Source organism: Erpetoichthys calabaricus, chromosome 2 (assembly GCF_900747795.2).
Source record: "Erpetoichthys calabaricus chromosome 2, fErpCal1.3, whole genome shotgun sequence".
Classification (NCBI taxonomy): domain Eukaryota; kingdom Metazoa; phylum Chordata; class Cladistia; order Polypteriformes; family Polypteridae; genus Erpetoichthys; species Erpetoichthys calabaricus.
In genome coordinates this window covers 279,763,571-279,790,568 of record NC_041395.2, presented here as the reverse complement: position 1 = coordinate 279,790,568, position 26,998 = coordinate 279,763,571, and the positions used below count along the sequence as shown (strand labels likewise).

General features: G+C 37.0%; 1 protein-coding gene across 1 annotated transcript in view; it reads right to left on the bottom strand.

Annotated features, from left to right (window-relative positions):
- Positions 1-26,998, bottom strand: part of ercc6 (excision repair cross-complementation group 6) — a 96,750-nt gene that overhangs the window by 64,318 nt on the left and 5,434 nt on the right. Inside the window, exons 4-7 of the mRNA XM_028795614.2 lie at positions 20,896-21,004; positions 15,474-16,182; positions 8,641-8,769; positions 4,964-5,122 (exon numbers count right to left, since the gene is read on the bottom strand). Of these exons, the coding sequence (XP_028651447.1) occupies positions 4,964-5,122; positions 8,641-8,769; positions 15,474-16,182; positions 20,896-21,004 (1,106 nt within the window). The remainder of the gene's footprint in view (positions 1-4,963; positions 5,123-8,640; positions 8,770-15,473; positions 16,183-20,895; positions 21,005-26,998) is intronic.

The following is a 26,998-nucleotide window of genomic DNA, read 5'->3' as shown; positions in this document are numbered from 1 at the left end:
AGCAGTTTGCTACAGGAGACAATGTAGCAACTTCCCATCACAATGTTCCTGAAACCTATAAAGAAAAGCCAGCACGAAACCCCACCAGAAGAAGACCCGTCTAAAGATACAACTCCTCCTGAAGTGCCTGAAGAAGAGGCGCCACCCGAGGAGTTTTAAATCCTCTGCATCGTACTGCACTGCTACTTCATCATCATCATCAATATCATTCATCATTGGTGAGTACCCATACATTTTACTGTATTTTACAACGTAATTAAATGAAATTATTATGTATTTACTCTACTTATAACAAAGAAAACGACAGCGCACACCAAAGAAAACGCGCTTGCATGAATTACAGTATGTATAGCGGTAACATCAGTATTTTACATTCTAGCACCGCGGGAGACATAGCAGTAAAGTACTGTACAGTATACGGGTTTACCTTAACATTCTGTTTTTAGGTAATGTATTAAGGCAATTTTTTAGGTAATGTATTAATGTATTAAGCTGAGTTTGCAACGAAATTAAAGTGCTTTGGGGGCATACTGTATTTAGGGTTTAAACTATAAAAATAGGCATTTAAAAGGCATTTTTTAACCACATCCAAAAGTCGCGCTTTTTCACAATTCGTGGGTGCTCTAGGAACGTAACCCCCGTGAATTTTGGGGGTGTACTGTAATATGAATGATGCCAAAACAGTATATAATCTTAAAAGTCCTTTGTGTGATAAATCTTAAACCATGGTGTAAGACACAATTCAACGACACAGTCGGGACAATAATATTGTGTTTCTTTTCTGATTTTCTTCCCAGATTTGTCAGTTTTTGAACAGCACACTGCACAGGTACATGTTGGATTCTGTTTTTTTTCTGTTGGGAGGTGTATAACCAATAAAATGTCTACCAATAAGACACTCTGGATTGATCTGCAATGTGCTGGGTCGACTGCGTCTCTTTAGCAGTTGTGTGGACAGTGGATGTGCAGAAATGATTTGTTCTACAAGCTGGCATGTAAAGTTTGCATGAGATACAGTTTCGCCAGCTTTTTCTTTGTAAAAGATGAATGCATTCCGAATGCACCGTTCCACCAGATTACGAAATATCTTTTTGTAGTATGTTTTTTTGTTACCTCCGCATAATGGGATAGGAAGTCAATTCTTGATCCGCATGATCTACGCCACTCATCATGCTATTGTAGTGGACCACAGTGCAAGGCTTCATAACCTGCTTGTTCCCTTTTGCCTGTACAGTGACAGTAGCTGCATTGTGTACATTGCTAAGAAGACAAACATTTTTCTCGTCTTTCCATTTCAGAGCAAGCACTTTACCCTTTTGCCAAGCTACTAGCGATCCTCACTGTAATTTAGGTCTGCCAAAGTCTTCAGGCATGCCACAACGGTTGGGATGCACTGTTCCATATGAGTCAGTCTTTCTTTGCAGCACGATGTCAAATAGCTATGGTGAAGTATAAAAATTGTCCATGGTTACACGGTAACCTTGATCGAGCACAGCATCTATCAAAGTCAGCACCGATGACGTAGCAATATCTCATGTCTGACGTAGGCATATCTCAAAGTGTATGAAATCAAAAGTGCATAGTATTAGCAATAATATTTTTTTCCCTTTTGAAATAAAATAAATTGTTTGGTCATGTAATAATAATATTAATTGTTTACTTTCATATAGCGCTTTTCTCATTACTCATGCAGGAAGGACCTGGGACACAAACTCATGATCTCCTTACTTCGAGCACTACCATTGTGTCACTGCGTATACATGACCCAATCACATTACATTATAAGTCAGTGAAAGGCAACCTTTTTCGAGTTGCGGCACACTAAGTCCAAAAATTTTCTTTCGCGGGGCACCTGAGGGACTGCCCATAAATAAAAGTCGTGACAACGCAATCTATGGACAATCAATCGCCAATAAAAACAGTTAATTTTACAAGTTTGAAAGACATTTTATTATTAAAGTAATCAAAGGATAAATCTTAAATTTAATTAATGTGAACGTTTAGATTGTTTTTCAGCACATATGAGATTGATGCGAGGATCAATTTTCGAAAGACAGACGCGCATTTCCTTGTCGATCATTTGAAGTCTCTCGCGTTTCTTAGACTTCATTTCCGTATCCGTACAGTGAGCGAGATCTTCTAACAACGAGACTTTTTAAGTCTCACGAGATGCGTTTTTGACACCGCAGGTGTTGATATTATGATGAATGGTGAACAGCGAAAATTTTAACTTGCATTCAAAATAAATACATTCGTTTATTCAACAATCTGATTAACCGTTATCTGTTTTTCCAACCTAAAATATTTTTTTTAAACATTATCTTTTTAATCAACCAAAAGTTCAAAAACACTAGCAATTTTAAATATTTTACAAAAGTTTTCGCAGCGCCCCTAGAAAATTCGACAGTGTTATAAGTGATAACAGTAACTAACACACATGAATACAAAATCGACTGCAGGGGACATAGGTTTGTTTAAAATCACCACATATGTGATTAGGCATGGCTTTGTTACAAATCCTGAATTTTGTTGATATTGAGATGTGTCTCGCTACTGCATTGGCTGTTGAGGGGTCGAGTCTGGGGCACTTTATGAGGGCTCAGGGCACCTCTCTAGAAATAGGTAAGTAACAAGATCAGGGTGAGAGGGGAGCAAATGATAAAAGAGCAGGAGAGGCAAAAAAAGCGGAAGGCTACTTTTTATTTTTTTTTGAGGTCTAAATGTGTTTTTCTCTGTGTTTCTGGTGGGACCATGGACTGGGCCACCATGAGGTAGCCCATTGGCCACCATTTAAATTAATAAAAAAACAACAGAAGATCAGATCAGATGAGAACAAAAGATCAATGGAGGTTAAAGGAAATGAAGGCAGAGCAGAAAAGGAACGGAGCTGGTTCAAGAGGGAAAATAACCATAGAGCGTGGAGCTAACCCAGACAGTCCCAAATTGCGGCAGTGATGGGATGAACCAGTGGCAGTGAGGGAGGAAGGAACAGCTGAAGAGAGAACAGCATATGGGATTGGTGCCTGACTATTTTATGAACCATCCACCCAAGCCTGAAGAGGACTTTTTTAGAATTATGAACTTTTAATGGACAGTTTATTTGTTACTGATTTTATAGTCATTTTAAAGTTCTTATTCTTTTAATACCTTATCATTAGAAGGGGGCTTGGGGTTTGTTTAATGCAAAGGTTTGTCTTAGTGCGGTGAGAGGGCCACCAGTTGCACCGGGCTGAGAAGAGTGTGAATCCTTCCTGTGCAACTAGCGGCTTGAAGGGGGTGTGGCAAACCACAATTTTTAAATACTTAATCAGGTTCTAGAGCATGCAGGCACCAAATGGGTGTGGGTGTGCGCATGCAAGCACCCCTCTGGGTTTGACTTGAGTACTTCCCCGATCATGCATTCATGTACTTCATTCACACCAATCAGGAGTATATAGGGAGAGGGAACTGCAGAGGATAAAAAAAAACAGGATAGAGCCGGTGCAATATAAGAGGGGAAGCAACCGAGAAGTGTGGAGTTGACTCAGATAGTCACGGTACACATGAAGAAAACTTCACAGAGTATATCAAGTCATAGCAAAAATCTGTTTCAGTAATGTTGTAAACACCATCTATTGATGGCAGTATTGTGACCTTTGCCATACTCTGTATCAGTTTTTCTTAACATTTTGATATCACAACCCACTTTTTACCATATAATTGTCTTCGTAACCCATGGGGCTTGACACACTGTAGTAAGGGAGGGCCACAGCGATGCCCATTTGTAAATCAACTGCGATTGTCAGATTGAAGGTAATGTGGTCTCATGTGCAATTGGCCCACCGAGACCCACTTCGCAATCCACCATGACCTACTACCAATATACACAATAGCAACTCATGACCTATCAGCGCCAGCCCACAACCCTAAAGTGGGTTGCAACCCAGCAGTTGAGAAACACTACTCTATATCATTAGGGGGTTCTCCGCTGACCTTGGGCCTTTGATCATATCTTCAATTGCTCTCTATCGTTACCACATTGTATTACAGCATTCCAAACTGGATTTCTACAGGGTGTTTCTTTTTAACTTTCCAATAGTCTTATAATGAGTAAGAAAGCATTATTAATTTAATTTCTATTTTGTTTTTTGAGAAGAACAACCATTATGATGAAAACATGATGCTTCATTCCTGGGGAATTGGTTTCCGGGATGTCAGAAATTTTGTGTAAAAATATATAAAAAATACAGTAATTCCTATGTTATGTGTTGTGTAACTTATATCACATTAAAGAAAAAAGATGTCTAAATAACATCAGTAACTCTAAGAAGCGTTCATAATCAGCATTAAACATAAATGTCTATTTGGCACTTATGGGCTTTTTTATTGTAGTGTATGGCTTTTTATAAACTTGTGTACTTGTTGAAGATTTTTCTGTGTCTTTGGGAGTGCCATTTTTCTCTTAAAGTGCAGAGATCACACTAATTCACACAGGCATACATTCTAATTGCATCAAAAAACTAATTTAAAAATGAATTACAATACTGCTTCAAACTAGTTTAAGTACTTTCAATATCACACCATTTCAATGTACTATTCAAGAAAACACATTTATAACTGTGGCAACAAATGATATATTTAGGATTCTCTGAATCCCAAACCATAATTGAATTTAGAAACAATCCATTTGGTGAAGGCAAAAGTATACAATATTGACCCAAAAAAAAAATCCTAGTCTCTGCGTATCTTTAAAACCAGCCGCTAATGTTTAGAATTCATTAAATGTGTTACATCTTTAATTTCCCCTGCCCTACAGCTCCACCAATACGTAAATATTTTCTTTTGATGTCCCCGCTAAAAGAATTAAAGGAATATTGTAACTGAAATCTCTTTAATAATTTAGTAGGTCCTGCTCTACTAGCAATACAAATGATGAAATATTAATTGAGCTCCAGACTGACAGTCTGCAGAGGGGGTTACTTGCCTGTAACTTGAGCCACGTGTTCTGATCTTGCTGTAGCTCAGTCCTGCCAAAAAGGCAATTATCTGAATGGTTTTGCCCAAACCCATTTCATCTCCCAGAATTCCCCCAGCCTGCTGGCAGTGCAATTCCCACAGCCACCTCACACCTGTCTGTTGGTACCTGGGAACATTATAAGAAACATGTTTAACAAAGCACAGAACACCAGGAGTAATGTTAAATTAATCATTCCATAATTGTGAAGTGTTAACTCAATACAGAGCACTTATGATGAGATTCAAAGCACTTGAAATAGTTATGTATAGCAGAAGAAATTTGACACCAAATACAGCAAACACAGGAAATCCTACAGTAGTATAGAATATTTAATGCAATGTCAAAAATATGGTAATTAGTTACTACATTTCATTTACAATTCATAAACTATGGTGCTGCCGTATTTTGTGACAGAGGCAAAAAGTAATAACATATTCCTTATTTCTTGTTCACTTAAAGAAGCGTTAATGTGTTACAAACAAAGCCAACAATTACACTACATTTTGATCCTGAATATTCCTGTATTTTTTCAGTTCATATATTGTACGTTTATGTAGACTGAAATTATTTCTATTTATGTCCATGTCCTAATTAACAAATGTTCCATCATAATATCAAGTAAACACAAGATTTTCTTGCATTTTTGTGACTTTCATGGTTTTTTAACATGTCAATACATCTCCTTAAGCTGCTAATTTCAAATTAGACAGATCTTGCCCATCAGTATCTGGTGAAAGACAGAAACCAACCATGGATCATCATTTCATAGCAAAGTACAATTTATGCACAATCCCCAGTAATTCCTACTTACTTTCACCCTAACTTTCACATTTTCAGGATAAAAGAGGGAACTCAAACAAAAGGAGATAAATCAAGTGAACAACAAAAGAGAAAGAAACAATTCACATAGGGCTGAACTCAGAATCCAGTCTGCTGGAACACTGAGACAGTAGCATTAACTGCTACTACACCATTGTACTGATTTTCAACATGTTTACTATTACTTATTACAAGGGCCTTATAAATGTCACATTTTTGCCCTTTTTCTTCACCACATATATAAAATTTAAGCTTATAAGTTGGGCTATGTGGACTTGCACGTTTATTAAAATGGTTATGCTAGGTGAAACATTGTGCCTGTTGTGGGCACAGCATGGTTTCTTGTATCATTACAGTAACATCATAGCCAATAAACTGCAAAAAAATATGATATGACCGTGTCCATCAGTTGTCACACATGTGCAATTAGGGGACAGTCAAAAGGCTTGATGGCATGTGGAAAACCAAGAGGGGGGAACTGGAACGGGGCACTAATGCTTTTCTCTCCATCTATCCACAGAAAAACGTCAGAATAAAAAAGCATTCCTAGCCAACATAAAGCTCCAATCCATCACTGTCCCGACAATAACAAGACGACTCCTCTTCCGGCTCCAAGAAAATACCTCACTTCCGGTGCCCTTCTGATGTCCTCATTTCCGTCCCTCTGCCATTGACGTCATCTCCGACCACTACTACCTTCTATTACACCAGCTGCTGTTAATTATACTTCCTGTTTAGCCTTCATATAAATCGGAGCATTTTTTTTGTTTTCTGTCAAATGTTTGAATTGGTTTATGATTGTTTGACTGTACTGGAACCTGAAACAAAGTATACAGGGAGCATCCCCAACACTTAATCTGTATCTCTGTGCTTTACTTATCACACTGTTTTGATCTAAGCATTTCTCACATTTCACTAATGAATTTTACTGTGCGCATTCCAAAAAAGATTTTGAATTCAAGCTTTGCATTAATATGGCAATGAGATCAAAGTAGATGTGTGTTTAATATGTGGTACAGAGAGATATAGCACATATAGGTAATGGATTAAATGTTTTGATATTTATTTTTATGAAAGCATGGATATCCTTTCTTGAAATCCTTTGAGATGACTTTGAGACATTAAGAATGTTTAGTTTTTGATGCATCTACACACGCTGCCAGTTATTTTCATTTTCATCATTTTAATTTTTTTATTTTACTTTTTATGGATCAAGTGATGAGCTGTAAAGCAGCCATATATATTATTGCAAACTGAATGAAAATAAGTGGAGCAGAAAGATAAAACAGATGGACACATGGCTTTATGACATATAATACAATATATCTTACGTAATTTATATTATTTCTGATATCTTCTAGGCTCCATCACTATTAAACCTCAAACTGTGCCTAAAAACACTGATTACATTTATTCCATTTTAATCTGTCAAAACTATATATATTTCAGTTTTCAACTAAATGTTGTGCTCTTACACATATTCACTGAACAATGCAGAGTATCAGCTCTTACTGTCAATCTACTCCTGCACATGTTACCTATGTGATTTAACGAAAATGTCAATCGAAGATACAGTGTGATCATTCCCCTCTCCCTGTATGGCAAGGCAGTGTGGCGGTAGGGAAGCTGTGTGCATAAAGGCTTTCCGTTGTTACTGGTTGTTGCGTTCATAGCTTTGCCTACAGGACAATGGGGACAAGTCTGCACTACAAACAAGTAAGTGTGCATTGTTTTATGGAACCAAATAGTAAGTTTTAATATGGTAACAGTGGTTTCTGCTTTGTGTGCATCCTTGATCTTAACTTGTTTTACTAAATCCAACAGTTGCAGAATGCAGTCTGAATATCAAAATTAATGATCAAGGTGTTTAAAATCCTTCTTTCCTCTTCCAATTCAAAATTACCATTAATACAGTGAGTGGCTTGGAGTACAAAAAAGAGAGAAAGAATGGGAGGGCGTAACATTGCAGGTTTATAAAATAACAGAAAAAACATATTCACCGATATCTTGCTTTACTCTGAACCATAGCTGAATACCAAAATTATGCTTAATTAGATATCATAAAGACAATGCTTGAACAGATGCATACAAAGCTTCATACAAAACACCAGCCATTGTATCTTGGATTTTAAAACCTAATATAATCTACACGACTGAAAAGAAAATGCCTTCTTTTTATTAGTTGCAAATCATTGTTCAGATTATCCTAATGTAATCTTCCAATATTTGTACTAATTAAAACACATGTAGTAATAGTACATAGCATTTTAATATCCAAAAAGCACACAAGAAAGCCTTTAAAGGTGTAGTGGTTTTAAGATTTCAATTGCTTATCTGAAATTTGTAAAAAGACCATATTCTTTACTCCTATAAGCATTTTAAATTATTACTGTTACTCTGAAAGATCTTAAAACCAACTAACAGTTTTTCCTTTACTATGACACTATTATCTACACAGTTTAATGAAATGTAATAAACATATTTTAACTAATCACTTTACTGCTGCACCTGTGATATAAATGAGAATAAAATTATGTCCATTAAGGTAAATAAACATAATAATAAAAAGGTGCATGGTAATATTATTTTTGGTAAACATGTCAACTCAACAACCTACAAACGTTATATAGATATAAAGTACTAACATGAATAAAGTAATACAAAATTCTTTGTTATTCAATGGGTTAGTTTTAGATAATACAGGAATATCAGAATATCACAAAACTGCAAATAATTTACACTTAAAAATAACAGTGTGTTTCACTACATTTACTAGAATACCTTAACATTAAGCATTATTTATTATATCTTATTTCATTACCTACTTATAAAGTTTTTTCCAGAGGAAACCGGGAACTTTGAATCCCTCATCAAACTCGGCATCACTGTCTTCAGAGTCATCTCCTCCTTCATGATGTCGTTGTGCTTCTTTAAGCCTTTGCTTCTTCCACTTTCTACAACACATAAAATCATTTACACAAAAATAATTTGAGCAATATCATAAGTCTGTCTGACCACAATTCATTATTTTTCAGAAGACAGAAAAAGGTTTTTTGAAAAAATAAAATCATATTTCAGTATGCTAAAGGATACTCAGCTTAATGTCTACAAGCTATACAGCATGTTTATTTATCTTACTGTAATTATTTATACGACACTCTTGCTTTGATCTTTATTAAACTAAAAATATTTGCCATTCAAACTCCAATAAAATGAAAATATTGATTTATCATACATTTTCAAAGGCACCATACTGAGTTTTAATATACTTTACATTTTAGTGTAATATGTATTCCCATTTAAGTGAAGCAAAAATCTCTAGGCATTCATGCTAATTTACTAAATTGAGAAAACAAGTATCTCACTTTAGTTAGCTTACTTCTTATGGCCTATCTGGGTTGTTTAATTGATATAGCGTAACAGCAGGAATATGGCAGTCAGTGGCAGTTATGTCACAAAGCCAATTAAGATTGATGCAGACAATTATGCACTTGAGCTTTAAGACAAAAGGTGCAATCTGAGAATTACAAACACCCTTCATTTACATTTCATTTATTTATATTATAAAAGGCTACATCCTATAAATTGCTTTATTTCAGTTAACTGTATTTAATGGATATCATATTTTGATTCCAAATACATCAAATAGATGGATTAAACATGGAAATCTTATTATCAAGATCAAAAATTAGAATAATTTTGATAACCTACCGGTAAGTGGTGTCCTCCCTCTTTAACCTAAGCTGCTTTAGTGTTTGATGTGCTATTTAATCGGTTCTTACGCTCTTTGATTTTTCAAGGGTCATGGTTTGGTATTGGCAGCTTGCCACTGCTAGATTACTAATGTTGTTACTGTGTTTCCTTATACCCCAAAAGATCATAAAATATGCAAGAAAGATGACACCAATTTCTGCTTTGCAGACCCAGATTCCCACCCCCAACATCCTTAATCACCGTGAGTATAATCAGTTTCAACCTTGCCCCTTTGTCTGAAAATTGCTGAACGGGACAGCGCTTAACTCACATGACAGCTCAATCTTTTGTGCTGCTTCCGCAGTTGGCAAGATATCTGGCAGCACCATGTGCAAAGACCATATTCCAGCACTAACAGCAAAAAGGGTTACTTAATTAAGTTTACCTGAAAGCTTGCAAATCTTCTATAAGTCTTAGTAGGTGTTGTGGGGGAAGAGATACATTTCAATTTATGAACAAAGTATATATAGAGGAAGGATAATAAATAAAATTCACAAAACATAAATTAAAGCACTTGCACCCTTTTCTTATTGGTACTGCACAAACCTATTTATTACTTTTCCCCTATTTAATCTTTTCCAAAGAATTTTTAAAGAAAACATTTTTCATGCGGGATGGACCAGCTTTTAAATGCTACACATGATAACCAACCTATTAGACACTTAAAATATGTAAATTTTAGTCTGGTTTACAGTAATCCCTCGCTATATCGCGCTTCGCCTTTCGCGGCTTCACTCCATCGCGGATTTTATATGTAAGCATATTTAAATATATATCGCGGATTTTTTGCTGGTTCGCGGATTTCTGCGGACAATGGGTCTTTTAATTTCTGGTACACGCTTCCTCAGTTGGTTTGCCCAGTTGATTTCATACAAGGGACACTATTGGCAGATGGCTGAGAAGCTACCCAGCATACTTTTCTCTCTCTCTTGCGCTGACTTTCTCTGATCCTGACGTAGGGGGATTGAGCAGGGGGGCTGTTCGCACACCTAGACGATACGGACGCTCGTCTAAAAATGCTGAAAGATTATCTTCACGTTGCTACCTTCTGTGCAGCTGCTTCCTAAAGCGACATGCTGCATGGTGCTTCGCATACTTAAAAGCTCGAAGGGCGCGTATTGATTTTTGATTGAAAAACAAACTCTGTCTCTCTCTCTCTCTGCTCCTGACGGAGGGGGTGTGAGCTGCCGCCTTCAACAGTTTTGTGCCGCGGTGCTTCGCATACTTAAAAGCCAAACAGCCCTATTGATTTGTTTGCTTTTCTCTATCTATGTGACATTCTGTGCTCCTGACAAGCACTCCTTTGAAGAGGAAGATATGTTTGCATTCTTTTAATTGTGAGACGGAACTGTCATCTCTGTCTTGTCATGGAGCACAGTTTAAACTTTTGAAAAAGAGACAAATGTTTGTTTGCAGTGTTTGAATAACGTTCCTGTCTCTCTACAACCTCCTGTGTTTCTGCGCAAATCTGTGACCCAAGCATGACAATATAAAAATAACCATATAAACATATGGTTTCTACTTCGCGGATTATCTTATTTCGCGGGTGGCTCTGGAACGCAACCCCCGCGATGGAGGAGGGATTACTGTACAAGTTTCTCTGAGTCTGTATACTCCGATGTAGCTAGAGTTTCTTCTCTCTCAGCTTCTCTCTTTGGGTTTGCATGTGATGAAGAATGTCACAGAGTTTGAAATGCTGTATAGCTGATAGCTTAAAGTCTAATACATGGAGCTTTCACAACTTTACCTTTTCTATTAAATACGGTGGGAGAAACTTATAAAGGTTAAAGGTTACCTAGCATACACCATCAGCAGCCAAAACAGCCATTACAGTGATCCCTCGCTATATCGCGCTTCGCCTTTCGCGGCTTCACTCCATCGCGGATTTTATATGTAAGCATATTTAAATATATATCGCGGATTTTTCGCTGCTTCGCGGGTTTCTGCGGACAATGGGTCTTTTAATTTCTGGTACATGCTTCCTCAGTTGGTTTGCCCAGTTGATTTCATACAAGGGACGCTATTGGCAGATGGCTGAGAAGCTACCCAACTTACTTTCTCTCTCTCTCTCTCTCTCTCTTGCGCTGACGTAGGGGGGTGTGAGCAGGGGGGCTGTGTGCAGCTGCTTCCTGAAGGACATGCTGCACGGAGCTTCGCATACTTAAAAGCTCAAAGGGCACGTATTGATTTTTGACTGTTTGTTTTTCTGTGGCTCTCTCTCTCTCTCTCTCTCTGCTCCTGACGGAGGGGGTGTGAGCTGCCGCCTTCAACAGCTTTGTACCGGCGGTGCTTCACATACTTAAAAGCCAAAAAGCCCTATTGATTTTTTTTTTGACTGCTTGCTTTGCACTCCTTTGAAAAGGAAGATATGTTTGCATTCTTTTAATTGTGAGACAGAACTGTCATCTCTGTCTTGTCATGGAGCACAGTTTAAACTTTTGAAAAAGAGACAAATGTTTGTTTGCAGTGTTTGAATAACGTTCCTGTCTCTCTACAACCTCCTGTGTTTCTGCGCAAATCTGTGACCCAAGCATGACAATATAAAAATAACCATATAAACATATGGTTTCTACTTCGCGGATTTTCCTATTTCGCGGGTGGCTCTGGAACGCAACCCCCGCGATGGAGGAGGGATTACTGTATTACTTTCAGTTTATAGTCACCAGCCTTAATAGTACTGTACTATTAAATTATAAGTAGTATTAGCCTTGGAACCAGAAGTGCAAAGCAGAAATGATGTTAAGTCATGTTAGGTTCCTGTCATCTCAAAGGATAAAGGTAATGCTGACGGCTGTTGTCTTTAAGGCCCATTAAGAGATTTTTGTTGTGGGCCACATATCAGATAGTAGCGAGTCTACCATGGACAACAAAAGTTGAACACAGGCTTAGCTGATACAGAGATAGCTTTTAGCTAGTTGTGACACATCCCTCTATTAAAATAAAAAAATCCTGGGACGAGACAAGACTTTTTCAGAGAGATACTTTCACGTCCCATGACACAAGACTTTGTGCCAATTGAGTTAACCATGCCCGGGGGCAAAAATAAAAAACAAAGAGTAGATGACAAAGTAGAACGTTGTAAAGAATTCAGAAACGTTGGCGAGCTACACAAGCACAGCAGGTTAGAGATAATGAAAGTACTAAAATTTGAAAGTCTCAAAAAAATGATATTAAAGATCGCATTACCAGAAACAAACAGAAATTATTACTTGGTATTACTTGGGGGTGGGCAAAGATAGCAGGGAGCAAAGCCCCCTAGTGATCAGAAAGAAAGGAGTGGACATTTTGCTATTGGTTTCTTGGATGCCAAGCCCACCCTTTTGGTTGATAAATATATCATCAGATTTATCCAGTAGACTGACAAAGGTGAGTTATGACAGCTCTTCTTACTGACAAAGGTGACTAAAAAGTCAGGGACCTCTGTGTTTGGGATATGTTTTCAAAAGTTTAAGCAAAGATAAGCAAACTGGGAAGCCAAATCACCTCCAATAGGGGGTCTGATTAGAGGTGGGCGGTATGACCAAAATTCTATATCACGGTATTTTTCTAAATTCTGCCGGTTTCACGGTATTAGACGGTATTTTTTTCCCCATGCATGAGTGGATGTTAACCACATTTTCCACTGTAATTACTGAAGTAGACTGGCTAAGAATAACCTATTAGACTGTTATGAGAATTGTACATCGTACAAAAAGACATTTTAATGTGCACACAAGTATTAATCCAGGTTTGCATGGCCCCATAAAGTGATAGTTTTCAAGGGGGTGGCACTAAAGAGAAGGAATCACATTGCATGACAGATGCAGTCAAAATACGGAACCTTTAATTGAACAAATTTTGCAAAAGCTTAAACTATGATTTTGACAACATATTTTCAACCATCCAAAGAGGCATTTAGAATTACTAAAATATCCAGAGGTGTTTGTCAAAAGTTGGATTGCACTGAACACGTCTTAGAAAAGGAATAAATAGTAAATATTTTTTGTAAACCAACTACACTTTCTGTTAATGCTAACAATCTCTGTCCACTGACACATTAAAGTGACTTTTTAAACAATTTTACCATCATTAAACTGCATAATATTTAAACTAATAAATAACAACAATAAAATACATAATAGTTATTACTGATAGCTGCACCATTACTTCAAGGCTTCAAGCCCAGGTGCATTACACAGTATTCACCAAATTAAAATAAAATAAAACAACTGCAACTTGGTGATGACATCTTACCAACTGTACCATCATTTAGGCAAACTGCATTAATATGGACCTTGCTTCAAGCTAAGCTATATACATAAATAATAAAAACTGCAACTTGCATTTATAATGCTGTTTGTGGTATAGCCCTATGGAAGCGCATTAGGGCCACTGTGAAGAAAAAAAAATATGGACGCGGAAGAAAAAAACAAACTATATGTCGAGAATAAATTCGACATGTTGACTATGTCAAGATTAAAGTCGACATTTCCACTTTATTCTCATAGTTTATTTTATAATTAAAGTAGAATGTTGTAAACTAAACTTCATCCTAAAACCAATGTTTAATTTACTAGATTTTCTCAAACCCCATCACAAGTTAATGCAGCACATCAAATACTTTGTGTTAAGTGTTCCCCGACCCAGTCGTTAATCACTACGCTTCTTAAACTGACTTCCTCCGCACTAACAGCAGGCGCCTGCAGCAATCACCGCACAGATAAACGTCTTTGTGAAATTAAAACTAGTTATTAACTTAGCCGACGGAGTGTTCAGAACTTTAAAAATATCTTCATTATACATGTTTAATTATGCCATCCATTCAGAGTTGCGCCCATCTCTGAACGAGTCGCCAGCACATCGCAGGATCAATACAAGCAAAACATACACTAGCAAGTACAAAAACAAGTACAACTTGGCTTGCAGTGTTATCCAGTAGTATAGAAACAGTATTTACACATCTGACCTTTTAAAACCAAAGTATCCCCAGGAAACGGACGTGATTCCTTTTTTTTCGGCAAAACTTCTTCAGTGTCATTATGTTCAACTTTATCGTCAGCTTCAGTTTCGGAATGCTCTCTGTCCATTTTCACCACGCGGCATACCTATGCTACCGCCCACTATTTGGTGGTGTAGCAGTGAAAAAGAGCCCTAGTGCAACAAATCTGTGTTTAGCGGTGTAGCAGTGAAAAAGGTCCCCACTTGAACAGTTTCCCGCTGCGCCACATTCCAAATGTAGTTTAGACAATTTAAACCGGTGTTGCGGTATAAGAAAAATTCCTATCATAAAAAAAATAAAAAACGGTTTTCGGTAAGAACCGGTATACCGCCCAGCACTAGGTCTGATATAAGTGTGCAGTCAAGTTTTGCAGTTAAGAATTTTACTTCAGCTGCAAATCTTATGGGCCATGCCAAAGAAAAACAGGACAATGCCACTGTGATTTTACAGTATTTTCCAGGGTACTGTGGGTTTTCACCGAACAGTTCAAAAAAGTTTTTGTTTTTTAGGTAAGCATGTGGCTCTAACTATGTATACGAGTTATATGTATACAATTATGGCCTGAAATGGATAAGAAAACGTTGCACCCAAAGCTGCCGAGTTCAGCTTTACGGACTTGTAAATAAAACCCATCCACTGACGCTCCCCTCAGCATTGCAAGCTAGCATGTGTCTGGAGGATGGATGGCCTTCTTGAAACCATATACCTTCAGTGCTTACACTCAATCATTTATTTATTTGTATGTGCACTATTACTTCTGTTTGTTTTTGTTTTGTTTTTTGCATCTGGGGTGTTATTTATTGTTGTGTATTCTTGTCTGTTGACAAGACACTAAAATTTGACACTAAAAATGAAACATTTGGAATGCATAAGCATTTTCAATAATTAACTTGACAATTAGAAATTCTCTTTTTGTGAAAAACGTACCTAAGTCGATGTTTATAAAAATCTTCATTTCCGTCATCTGTACATCTCTTCATACGACCTTTTTTACTCCCTTCTCCTTCGTCTTCAGAACTAGATGGAAAAAAGTCATCATCCACTTCATTCAATTTTTTGATCTTACTGTTCTTCTTTTTCTCATATGGCTTAAGCTTGTATTCTAATTCATCAACCAAAAACTCATCATCTTTATCTGTATCCTCTGGGTCTATTATTTCATCACTTGGTACAAACTCAGATTCTTCACTCCCAGACTCGTTATCTCTTAACTTCTTTTTTGGCTTGTTCCACTGCTGATCTTTTTTAATTCCCATGTTAAATTTAGTTTTTAATGCATTCTTCTGTAACTTCCGCATGTGCTTCTTGAGCTGTTTATCTCTACTTGAAGTCTTCCCACCTTGTTTACTTTTCCCCTGAGTTATCTCCTCTCTCTGCTCAGTTTTAGAACAAGCATAAGGTTTGATTTTCTTGTGAATAACTTTTTTTTTTCTTTCAATAGCCATCATTGCTTGATCAGCTAAATATTTTTCAAATCCAGATGCCTCATTGAGCATCACCTTTCGAAGTTCTTTCCTTTCCTGTTTAGCTGGTATTTTCGTGCCAAAAGGTGTCATTTGCCCTGTACGAATAAGTTCCTCCCATTCAGACTCCTGGGCAGGCATAAGCATACTGCCAAGAGTAGAAGGACCAGGCTCTATTAAAAAAAAAAAAAAAAAAAAAATTGAAATTGAAATTGAGAGAAAAAAAATTAAATTATTTAATTAGTGTACTGCGAAACTTTAATATTAAATTATATTCAACAATCTCAAGCATTGTGGCTATGGTTTGACCATATTTCTTCACATGGTAACAAATATTCAAAAAGTTAGTAAAATAACAGACACTAATAGATGTAATTTTAACAAACACATTTCTTTGATCTTTTGGTCCTACATTTATCATGACAAATTTTACTGAAGACTGCACAAGAATTGATCCTGGACAAATTCACATGCAATTTCTGCTCAGTCACTTTCAGCAGTAATGACCACCTGATACAGTGGAACCTCGGGTCACGAACATCTCGGTACATGTACAAATCGGGTTATGACCAAAAAGTTTGCCAAACTTTTGCATCTGTTCACGACCACACACTTGGTTCATACGCACCAATGATTTCCGCACATGTTCAGTCTCTCCCTGTGCATTCGCTATGAACTCTTTGTGCTGTATTTCGTTTCCCTTCCGGTTCATACGCGCCGGTGATTTAAGCACTTGTTCAGTCTCTCCCTGTACAGTACATTGTTTTCAGTCAAACGTGCATCGCGCAGAGGGACTTTGTGGTATAGCGGGTCCACAGCTCACGTTAAGAGGCCAGTTTTAAATAAATAATAGCCGCACTTGCAGCTTAGCGAGGTGGCGTGGTGGTTGAGTTGCTGAAGCAGTTCCAGAGGAATTTGTGGTGTGGGTGTTTCTCACATATGTGCACAGGTGGGACACTGACCACATCCATAATTGGTCCTGGGGCTGCTGAATGCTACAGCTGCCACATCCTCTTCATAAATAGAAGCACGAGGCGGCTAAAGGGAGGAAAAAGAAAAGAAAGACGGAGGTTGCGGAGTAAGGAAGTAAGCAGGAAGCAGTGTGGAAAGAATTGGTGTGACAGAGCACGTGCTCGCAAGCAGGCAGCTGGACAGTGAGCCCAAGCAGGAGTGTTTGGCCAACACTTGGTGGGGCAGAAGGAAGCGGTCGCTCCAACTGAGCGATCAAGGAGCTGGAGTGACCAGAAGAAGGACGGCTGGCCGCGTAAGGCCGAGAAGGCAGCGGGAGCTGTGAGGCTTAGGCGGTGAATTCCCTGATGTGGGCGTCCTGGTCGCCAGGGAAGCCAAGTCTTGGTCTGGAGAATGCGCGACCGAAACCAGGGATCGGGAGGCCTCCAGACCAGAAGGAAGGACAGCTGCAGATAGAGTGGCTCCCCTGTTGCAAAGCCTGGATAGGGAGAAGCAGGGGGGTCACCAGTTAAAGAATGCACCGGGCTTGTTTTTAAAGAGACTGCTTCCAGCATTGTTTTAACCTCGTTGTATTTAATAAAGACTTTTTTCTATTAGATTTTAACCTCCATTTCACTTCTGTTTTTATGGGATTATTTATTGAAGGATTCTGAAAGCACTGCACTTTATTTAATTTGGACTTTGTTTTTGATTATTGTTTTGTTGATTTTCATAAAAGCACTTGGCACTTTTTGCACCATCCCCTTGCTCCACTGTACTGCCTCACTGTCGTGCTCATCTGTAACATTATCGAAGGTTATGGGTTTAAGGGCTCCCGGAAGCGAGATGGGAGCATGCAGCGAACCCGCATCGTCACAGACTTTACCTCAAAACTGTACTCTCCTCTCCACCCAGTTCCTCCTCACTTCCTTCATGCCACAACTCGACTCATGCAAGGATAGTTTTCTTGGTTGTTTATGGTTAGTTTTTGTATAAATTAAGGATTTTTCAATTGTTAATTTTTTTTTCCCTGTGCTTAAAACTCATAAAAAAAAAAAAAAAAAGTGTTTACAGCAAGCGGTTCGTAAGGCTGTAGCATGAACTCTTGCAATGTTAGTTTTCTCTGTTTAAGGTTTTCTCAGTGTTATTCAATGTTTTTACATTTAGTTTACTATTACAATGTGTATGGTATAATTAACTATTTTTGTGCTTAAAACTCTTTAAAAAAAATTTATTTACATACATTTCGTAGGGTCCGGAACGGATTAATTGTATTTACATAAAATCCTATGGGGGAAATTACTTCGGGTCCACGTACGAGGTTCCACTGTACGTACTCCACCATTACTTCATACCTACACCTATATTTTTTCCTAAATTCTGTACTAGTCTTACTTTTACTTCTAGTAAATCCTTATTAACCCACTTATAGCAACAAATAGAAAATACTTTGTACCTTGTTTACGATTTACCACATATACAACACAACCTTGCTAAAAGCTGTTCTAACTTCTTTAACTTCTCAGTCTCAAATTTTAGAATTTTGCATCCATCCGACATTCCATTTCTGTTCCTTCTTGTTTAATACTATGACATTTTTTGTTTGAAAAACCTTCACATTAACATAAGGATAAATGAAAGATCACTTACATGTAATAGAGCCTCTCAATGGCATGTATTACCTGGCTAAAGATAACTGAATAGCTGATAACTTTTGCCATCAGCCATTCAGGTTTGTAACATGCCTTGTTCTATCATTGTACAGGCATGCTGTGTGATTTCTAATAAATGCAAGTCAGCAATTTTTTATTTTGCTAGTGCTGTTGATTTGGCAGGATGGCAAAGTCCAACTTATAGGTAGCATGGTTTTTGTTTATGGTAATTCATCATTAAAGTATTTCTTTTCTACTTCAGTATAGTATTAATAACTTATTCACCCTTTTGCACAAAGGTCAGCATGTTTCATTTTTCAAATAATGCATCTATTCTGCTTTCAGATGTAAAACAATTTGACTTGAAGCCTACATACTACCAAAATATATTTATATGTAAAACACCTCTGAAAAATAAGTATAAATTAGGTGATACATTGCAGCAAGCCAATTCATTTTTTTCAACAAAAACTTCAATCAACAGTATAAATGGTATGATTACCCAATTTAATCTTTTGATGCAAAAATCCATCAATGGTTATTCATTAAGTTGCATATATGAAATAAATGTACTAAAAGTATGAAAGTAAATTACAGTTCCTCTTCATAATAAAGTAACTAGGGAATAATAAATTAAAACACAAAATTTCTACTTAAATTATGCTCATGCTTGGCTATTAAGATTTGAAATATATTAATTAGTTTAGTGTCCACTTTGATACAATGCAAACACAATGGTCTATGAGAAAAGAATAATTACTCAAGTCTGTACTCTGACTTTTGTTTAAGCTCATAGCAAAGATTAATCTGACTGCATTTTTTCTGACGTTGAATAGAAAGTGGATATCTGGAAAATGAAAGCATTCTGTCTGGTAGGTTGAGCATTTACCTCAGTTGTGTCAATCAAACTAATGGAGAGTTTTAAAAATTAACTTTGACAACACTAAAAAAATAAACTTTTTTTCTTCTTTATTAGTTGTTATTTCTTAAATATAAACTTAAAATCTGTTAGTCAAATGGATGCATGTCACTGGAAATGTTGACCTGCACTCACCATCACCTAGGCATACTGTGTAATGTCCTCAAGAGCTTAATAGCAATGTCATGTTAAATGGGACTGTTGCCAAAAGGTAGTTAGTGTTTTCACAACAGCAGACTCACAAAAGATTACTGGAGTTACAAATAAGGTGGGAGAGGCATAATTTTTAAAGATACAGGTTTTCCTTGCTATGTTAACATAAGGGTTTACAAATATGACTACAAGGCAGGCCAAGAAGGCAAACCTACTGTAGTCTCAGAAGTAAAAAATCATGTATCAAAGGAGTTTGATGAAGTCTTAAGTTTTGTGAATGGCTTAACAGTAGCATCAAAGAAGTTCTGGTAAACTTGATAACTAAGAAAAGGTATAAGCAAAGTGACTCAAACTCTTTCCAGCAAGCACATGAAAGTACTAATCACAACTGGGTTTTATCAATTAAAGTTTCAGAACCACTGAAAAAGAGACTAAGAAAGTCTAAAACCAGTAGACGTTTTACTTGTAGGAATCAGTACCAATAGTATCTTGCTTGGATTGAACCTGTTTCAACAGCAGAGGTTTGTGTAGTGTTGTTCATGGCTTCATAACTGAAGGACTGCAAAAAAAGGATAGCATCCAGATAAAAGTACTGAAGGGGCTAACATTATACATGTGCAGACGTCAGTAACGTATGGAAACTGAAAATAATATCTTCAAACTGGTAGAAAAGAACCATGATCAATACTCTCTCTAAAATTCATTGCACGTGAATATGGTGAAAGAATGTTTACAAAATACTGTACATACTGCACATATTGAAATGTGTATTTGATAAGTTATCGGTATTATTGTTCTTTTTTCTGGCTGTTCCTCTGGCAGCTGCAGATGAATAAAAGGTCCTATTTGAAATGTAGTATCTGTCTTCTGTAAATACAGGTGGTGTGCCAAGCACAGCCAACTGGGATTAAACCATGACAAGTTAAAAGATTACATCTCTAAGGTGGCCTGGTAGTGGCATGTAATTCCTCAATTCCTCAGCAGAAGTAACAACAGATCGATCTGACCTGACATGATCTCAAAAAAACACTGGAAAGTAAGAGAATTCAGTAAATATAATTCAGTTATAAAATGCTAACAACATTTTTTATTGAAATAAATTAAGAATTTGAAAAAATGATTCTAAAAAGAGGTTAGAAAATATAAATAACACCTAAGTCATTATTTCCATACACAGTTTTCCAGACATCAAACACACAGAATAACATATTTACCTTCATCATCTTCATCATTCAGTTCAGCTTCAATTTTCTGAATGTCTTCTCCACCAATTATTGCCTGTATTCTTCTCTGTTTGGCCTTTAGCTTTTTAATTTGTTTTTCCTAAAAATCACAAAACAATAAAAGCACAATAGAAATTTATTATGTAAGTGAAATTCTAAAAAAAAATCCTAATTTAAAAACCTTAACATGTATATAAACTGATGTATGACAGCTTTACAGCAGAAAACCATATATATTTGTAAAATGGCATTTGGGTGGTTCAGGGGAAAGATAAGAGTAAAGCCTACCAACAGCTTTGTATAAAATGAGAAACAGACACTGACAGAGTAAAGGTCTTTCACATTTCAATACAATAACTATACATATCATTTATATAGTGCCTTTCCCATGCTCATGTGCTTATGGAAAGACAGAGGCAGTTTATCTCCTATCAGTTGCTTTGTTACTACTTTGTACTGCTTGCATGCAACTTTGTACTGCCAAAAGAACAGTGTTTTCCTAAATTCATCTCTCCCCTTAATCTACTCACCAAGGGGGCAAACCAGCCAAACTTGGTGCAATTCCCAAGCTCAGACAGACAGAAAGGGTTTGTGTCAGTAAGGGCATCCGGCTGCAAAACTTTAGTCAAAACCTTGAATAATGGAAACCGCCCAATCAGCTTTGGGAAAGTGCAGAGCCATGTCTGGCTTGGAATATTAGGATAATAACTGGGAATCAAAGAGAGTTTGTGGATTTGACGGATAGGAGGAAGGTAGGAGTGTTGTGTGTGCAGGAAACTAAATTGAAGGAGAATAAGGCAATATAATTGGGTGGAGGCTGTAAGCTATTATAAAGCTATATGAATGAGTAATAGAGAAAGTGTGCAAGGATAACAGTATCCACACATCTTAAGGATAGTCTTGCCAGTGTGCAGGTGTCACACTGAACCTTGATAAGACTATGGTTAATGTCATTTATATATCTTCAAGTGAGAAGACAGGAAGATGAGGAAGAAGCTTTCTGGGCAAAAATGGATGAAGGGATTAGGATGATACAAGAGATAGGATACATAATTATTGGTGGTTATCTAAATGACATGGGAAAGAGTAGGGAGAAAATAGAGAGTGTGAGGAACAGCATAGGAGTCAGTCAGAATTGTCTGCAAATAAACATCAACAAAACCAAAGGATTGGTTATTGACTTTTTCCACACGAAACAACCTCTATGTTCATTCATTACTCAGGATGAAGAGGTTGTGAACTGCTTCAAGAATGTGGTGGTCCACATCAATGACGGGTTGGACTGGTCTTGTATCACAAAGGGTCTATATAAGAGAGGGCAGAGCTGGCTCTTTTGCTTACAAGACTATTTTCCTTTAATAGGGGTAATGACATCCTTCATATCTTCTACAACTCTGTGATGGCCAGTGTGATTTTCTATGTTGTGATGTGCTGGGCTGGTAACATCACGTCAAGAGACACCCACTGAATCAACAAGCTAATTAAAAGGAAAGGCTTGGTTATGGGTCACACTCTGGATCCCTGGTGGCAGCAGTGAAGGACAGAATTAAAGCAAAACGTATTGCTGTTATGGATAATACTGCACATCCCCTCTCTGACACACTACCACTGAGAGTGTCAAGAAACACTACTGGGGCTCCTTTGTACTTAAAACAATACATCTGTATAATGCATAACTTTGACGGCCATGTCAGATGTTTTTCTTTCTTTTTAATTTTCTTCCTCTTTAGTCATTGTGGAATGTGTTCAGACTATATTGTGTGAGTGTGTATAAATAGTATCTAATATGTTGAAAATCTCACTTGAAAGAGACAAAGAATCCGAAGGTCAAAAATGGGGAAAGTTTGACTGCACATCAAAAAGTGGTGCTGATGGATTGGGAGCATTAGAGAAAAACCAGAACAAATAGCACCAAAGATAAAGTGTTGGAGATTAAAAGAGGAAGGGCTTAGGAACAGGTTTAGAGAGAAAGTTTAAAATGAAGTGCAGCCATTTGAGTGTGGAAAAATGGTGGGAGAAGAACTGCAAAGTTGCCTTAAGAATAGTTGAAGAGGTATGATGACAGGAAAACGACTACCTTGGGACAAGATATGTAGAGGAGTAACGGTGCTGAAGGTCTTGATAAAGGATAAATAGGGGGCAAGGAAAACATGCTACCAATCAGGAAAGGAGGAAGATTAAAAAAATGCATAGGTATTTTTTTCAAATACAAAAAAACACACAACACAATCACATACATTATAACTGGGAAAAGCAGAACTGGAATACAACTCCCTGACTTTGCTAACATCAAAAGAACATGCCATATTCTTTATCTCCTTATACTTTATATATTAATAAGAATCTTCCATTGTGGATACATGATAGGCTTTAAATCATCATAATATCTATTAGAACAGTACACTCTTTTCAGATGCATGGGAATTGTAAATTTCCTATAAACAATGACAAACCTCCAAACATAAATGATGTTACTCTATGAAGAAAACTGAAGAGTAGCTCCTTTCATTTCTCTGCTAACTATCAGACATCAATGTAACTACAATATGAAAATGTTAAAATTTAAATATGGCACAAGGCAATAAAAACTGGTGACAAATGAAAAAAAAAATTTTTTTAAATGTTGCTAGGCAACTTATTATTGGAACATGCTGATTATAAACAAAGTAATGAAAACAGGACAAAATCTGTAATCACTGCTTAATTGGTGACATTCTTCCTGCCCCTCAGGACTCACACCAAACTCTTATTATGGATCATCTAGCTGTGATTAAAGAGTTATGAACAAAGTACACATGCTAACAATACACAATGTGCTATAATTCACTGAGATGAGATTTCCATCACGCTAATTAAAATTCAATATTTTAGATTTTAACAGTATCTTAAAATTATTCTTACTTACATGCACCTTTTAACCCTTGGATCATGAACACCGAGTCCTCAGTGTGAGTGTAATTAACTTTGCTTGATAACCAGACTGTTTTCTGATTAATAAAATCAACATTCAGATTCTTTGAATACAATGTTCAATAGTATACTCCACCAATCTTATTTCTGAATCTGATTGTGGAACTTGGTGCCACTGCTCTACTTCCAGGATGCTGTCCTGCATTTGGAAAAGTCATCTCGGATAAAAGAGTGCTGGAATCATCAGATGGACAGATTCTCTCATTAGAGAGGATGGCCAGCACAGACTCCACTATAGGAAACATAGGAGTGTGAAGCCAATACCAATTCTGTATTTAGTAATTCGTATAATCTATACTTATATTTTCACTTTGTGCTTGCAATCAGTGAACAGCATGATACAAAAAGTAATCTGTATTAAATTATAGTTGTTCATTTCTCTTTAAACATAGAGCTACTTGAAAACCATAATATGTTACCTCTTTATTATAAAAAAAAAATCTTGAAAGGAGAGGAGACGTGATTTTCTCAGAGAGACACTTTCAGTCCCGCGAGACGAGTCTGTGCACCAAGAGATTTAATCATGCCCGGGATGGTGCAGTACACATGCAGAGCAGGTTATAGATAATGGAAGTATGAAAATTCGAAAGTCTCAAAAAAGGATAGTCATGATCGCATTAGCGCAAACAAACGGAAATTATTACTCTGTGAAATAATGGAACAGCGAAAAGAGATCGAATATATTGTTCGGATTTAAACTTTAAGTCGGAGACTTGCAGATCGTCTAATTCGTGTTGTCATCAGGGAAAAAAAAAAGTAGCATTTCTTCCTGATGAAGAGGCGTAAGAATTAAAAGAGGCCGCAAGAATTAAAAGATTTGTTGTTTGGTGAAAGTGAAATCCCGCCAGAGAAAATTTCAAGCCCCGCGAGATAAAAGCTTATGCAAAGAGATTTGGAAAAGTCCTGCCCACATAACCATGCACACGGTTCAATCATGTCTCATTTGTGTGAATGCTATTGTCAGACATTTCTTGTAGAGAGAAAGAAACGATATTCACCCACAGGCAGTTATACATTGTGTTGTCATGATGTAATTCCAAACACAGAATCAAAATTCAGTATGATAATGATGATATGGTAAAAGCGAAAAGACACGGAATATATGGACATAGGTGATATGACAGAAGTGCGCAGCGCATGATGCAGATCACGAGCAAATTCGATTTGTTTCCCAATTGTATCACCGTTTAAGAAGGGGATTCGGAGGAGCGACCACATCTCCTTGGGGTGTGTTCATCCCCCCTCTTCACAACGCGCGTGGCAGACATGCGAAGTGGCTAGCGCGTAGCGCAGGCAGGGGGTGTGTGGGGGGTTATGGGGTTTGCTGGTGTATAGGGTTGGCGAGATAAGCAAGCCGGGGGCGGAGCCTCCTAGTTGCTTAAAATATTGAAATATAACAAAATATACTGTATGGAAGACTTTACAAGTTTTCAGTTATGCATGTCTTATATTTTACCAGATTTGCATCTGCTAATCTCCCTATGTGTTAAGAATCGTCCATAAAAAGTACTCAGTATAGGTCTAAAAGATGCACAGCAATAGTGCCAAGAAACTCTCAAATGATCTATCCATCAATATCATAAAGATATGTCAGTAACTCAGTATCAAAATCTAAATCAAAGTGGAAGACTCAATTTTTTTAGAACAGTATATGCTTCAAAGAGTAATTGCCAATACTGCTTTATCTAAATAATCATAGCTGCTGTTTTATTTGGCACTCATTAAGGCTCTTATATTTTCGTAGTGTTCTTTGCAGCCTGTGCATTTTAGTGCCAACAACAGGCTCAATGTCTGTTTTCATTGCCTTTTAATTTTTGTGTTACTCTTACTGTATTCTAACTGTGCTAAACTTGTAACTAGTATATAGCGCACTGAACTGCAATGGAATTGTATAATAAAAATATCACTGAAAGAAGAATAGACTAATAATCAGAAAGAAGAACAGACTAATAATCAGGGATAGGGATGGACATTTTTGATTAGGTTTGCAATTGAACAATGTTAATTACTTTCTTTAAAAAAAAAGTTGAATTATTTGCTAAGCCAGTGACAAGGGACTGATATATTATTCCTCAAAAGGGAGGGTCACCAACAGAGATCAATGTAGGGCTAATTTCATCTCACAGCCATATGACTGTAAAACAACATGGAAAGTTTCTTGACCGGCAGAGGCACAGTGTTGTGACATGGACTAATGTGAACTTTTTTTAAATCAATATTTCTGATTCTGTAAGCTGTGTGTTAATGAAAAACATGTTTAGAAAAAGTAAAGAAAATCCTTAAATCACACTTGCTTATATTCTCATGTATATACAGGTTGAGCATCCTTAATCCGAAATTCCAGAGCCCAAAATGCTCCATAATCTGAAACAGAAATCGCTGTTTTCAGTTACAATGGCTATGTCGAGGATAGAGTCGATGTAAGGATGAAAGAATTGGCAGCAATGATCATAAAAATATGAATTGTACTCTATGCATTTGAAATAAATGATGTGTCACACCCTGTCAAAAGGAGGTGAAAAGGACTGCTGTTAAGTGAAATGATAAAGAGCCAGATACAGGAGGAGATAGATTTCACAAATCTGCCCAACGATACCAGTAAAAACACAGACGAGACTACACAGCATCCACCTTCTGACTGCACATCTAAACAAATAACTTAAGGAAATTAACATTGCTGTCTAAATGGAAATGCAAACATCATGCCAGAATATAGGTGCCATTTCCTAACACATTGTATAAGCATAGACCACAATGATTATCTAAGCTCTATTTTCTATTGCTATGCCATACAGTAATGCAGTGGTCAAAACGACAGAAAGATATCGTAGCAAACAGAAGCATCTCTCAGACGCATGGAGCCAAGTAGCTGCAGTGGTCTCCGTGTGTATGTCTGTCTCTTCTTTCGCCATGCTCATGACAAATTCACTAATTGATCATTAAGATTTAGTTAACTCATGTTACTGAGATCTGAAAGATAACAGTTATTTAAGTTTTTTGTTTTCTCAGAGTGTCAAGTCTTTTCTATTCTCCCTGAAACCCTGGTAGTTTGAAGTATACAGAATGAAGGAACTGAGAGCAGAGGTTTTACAAAGATGCACATGTTCAAAATATGCAAATATTC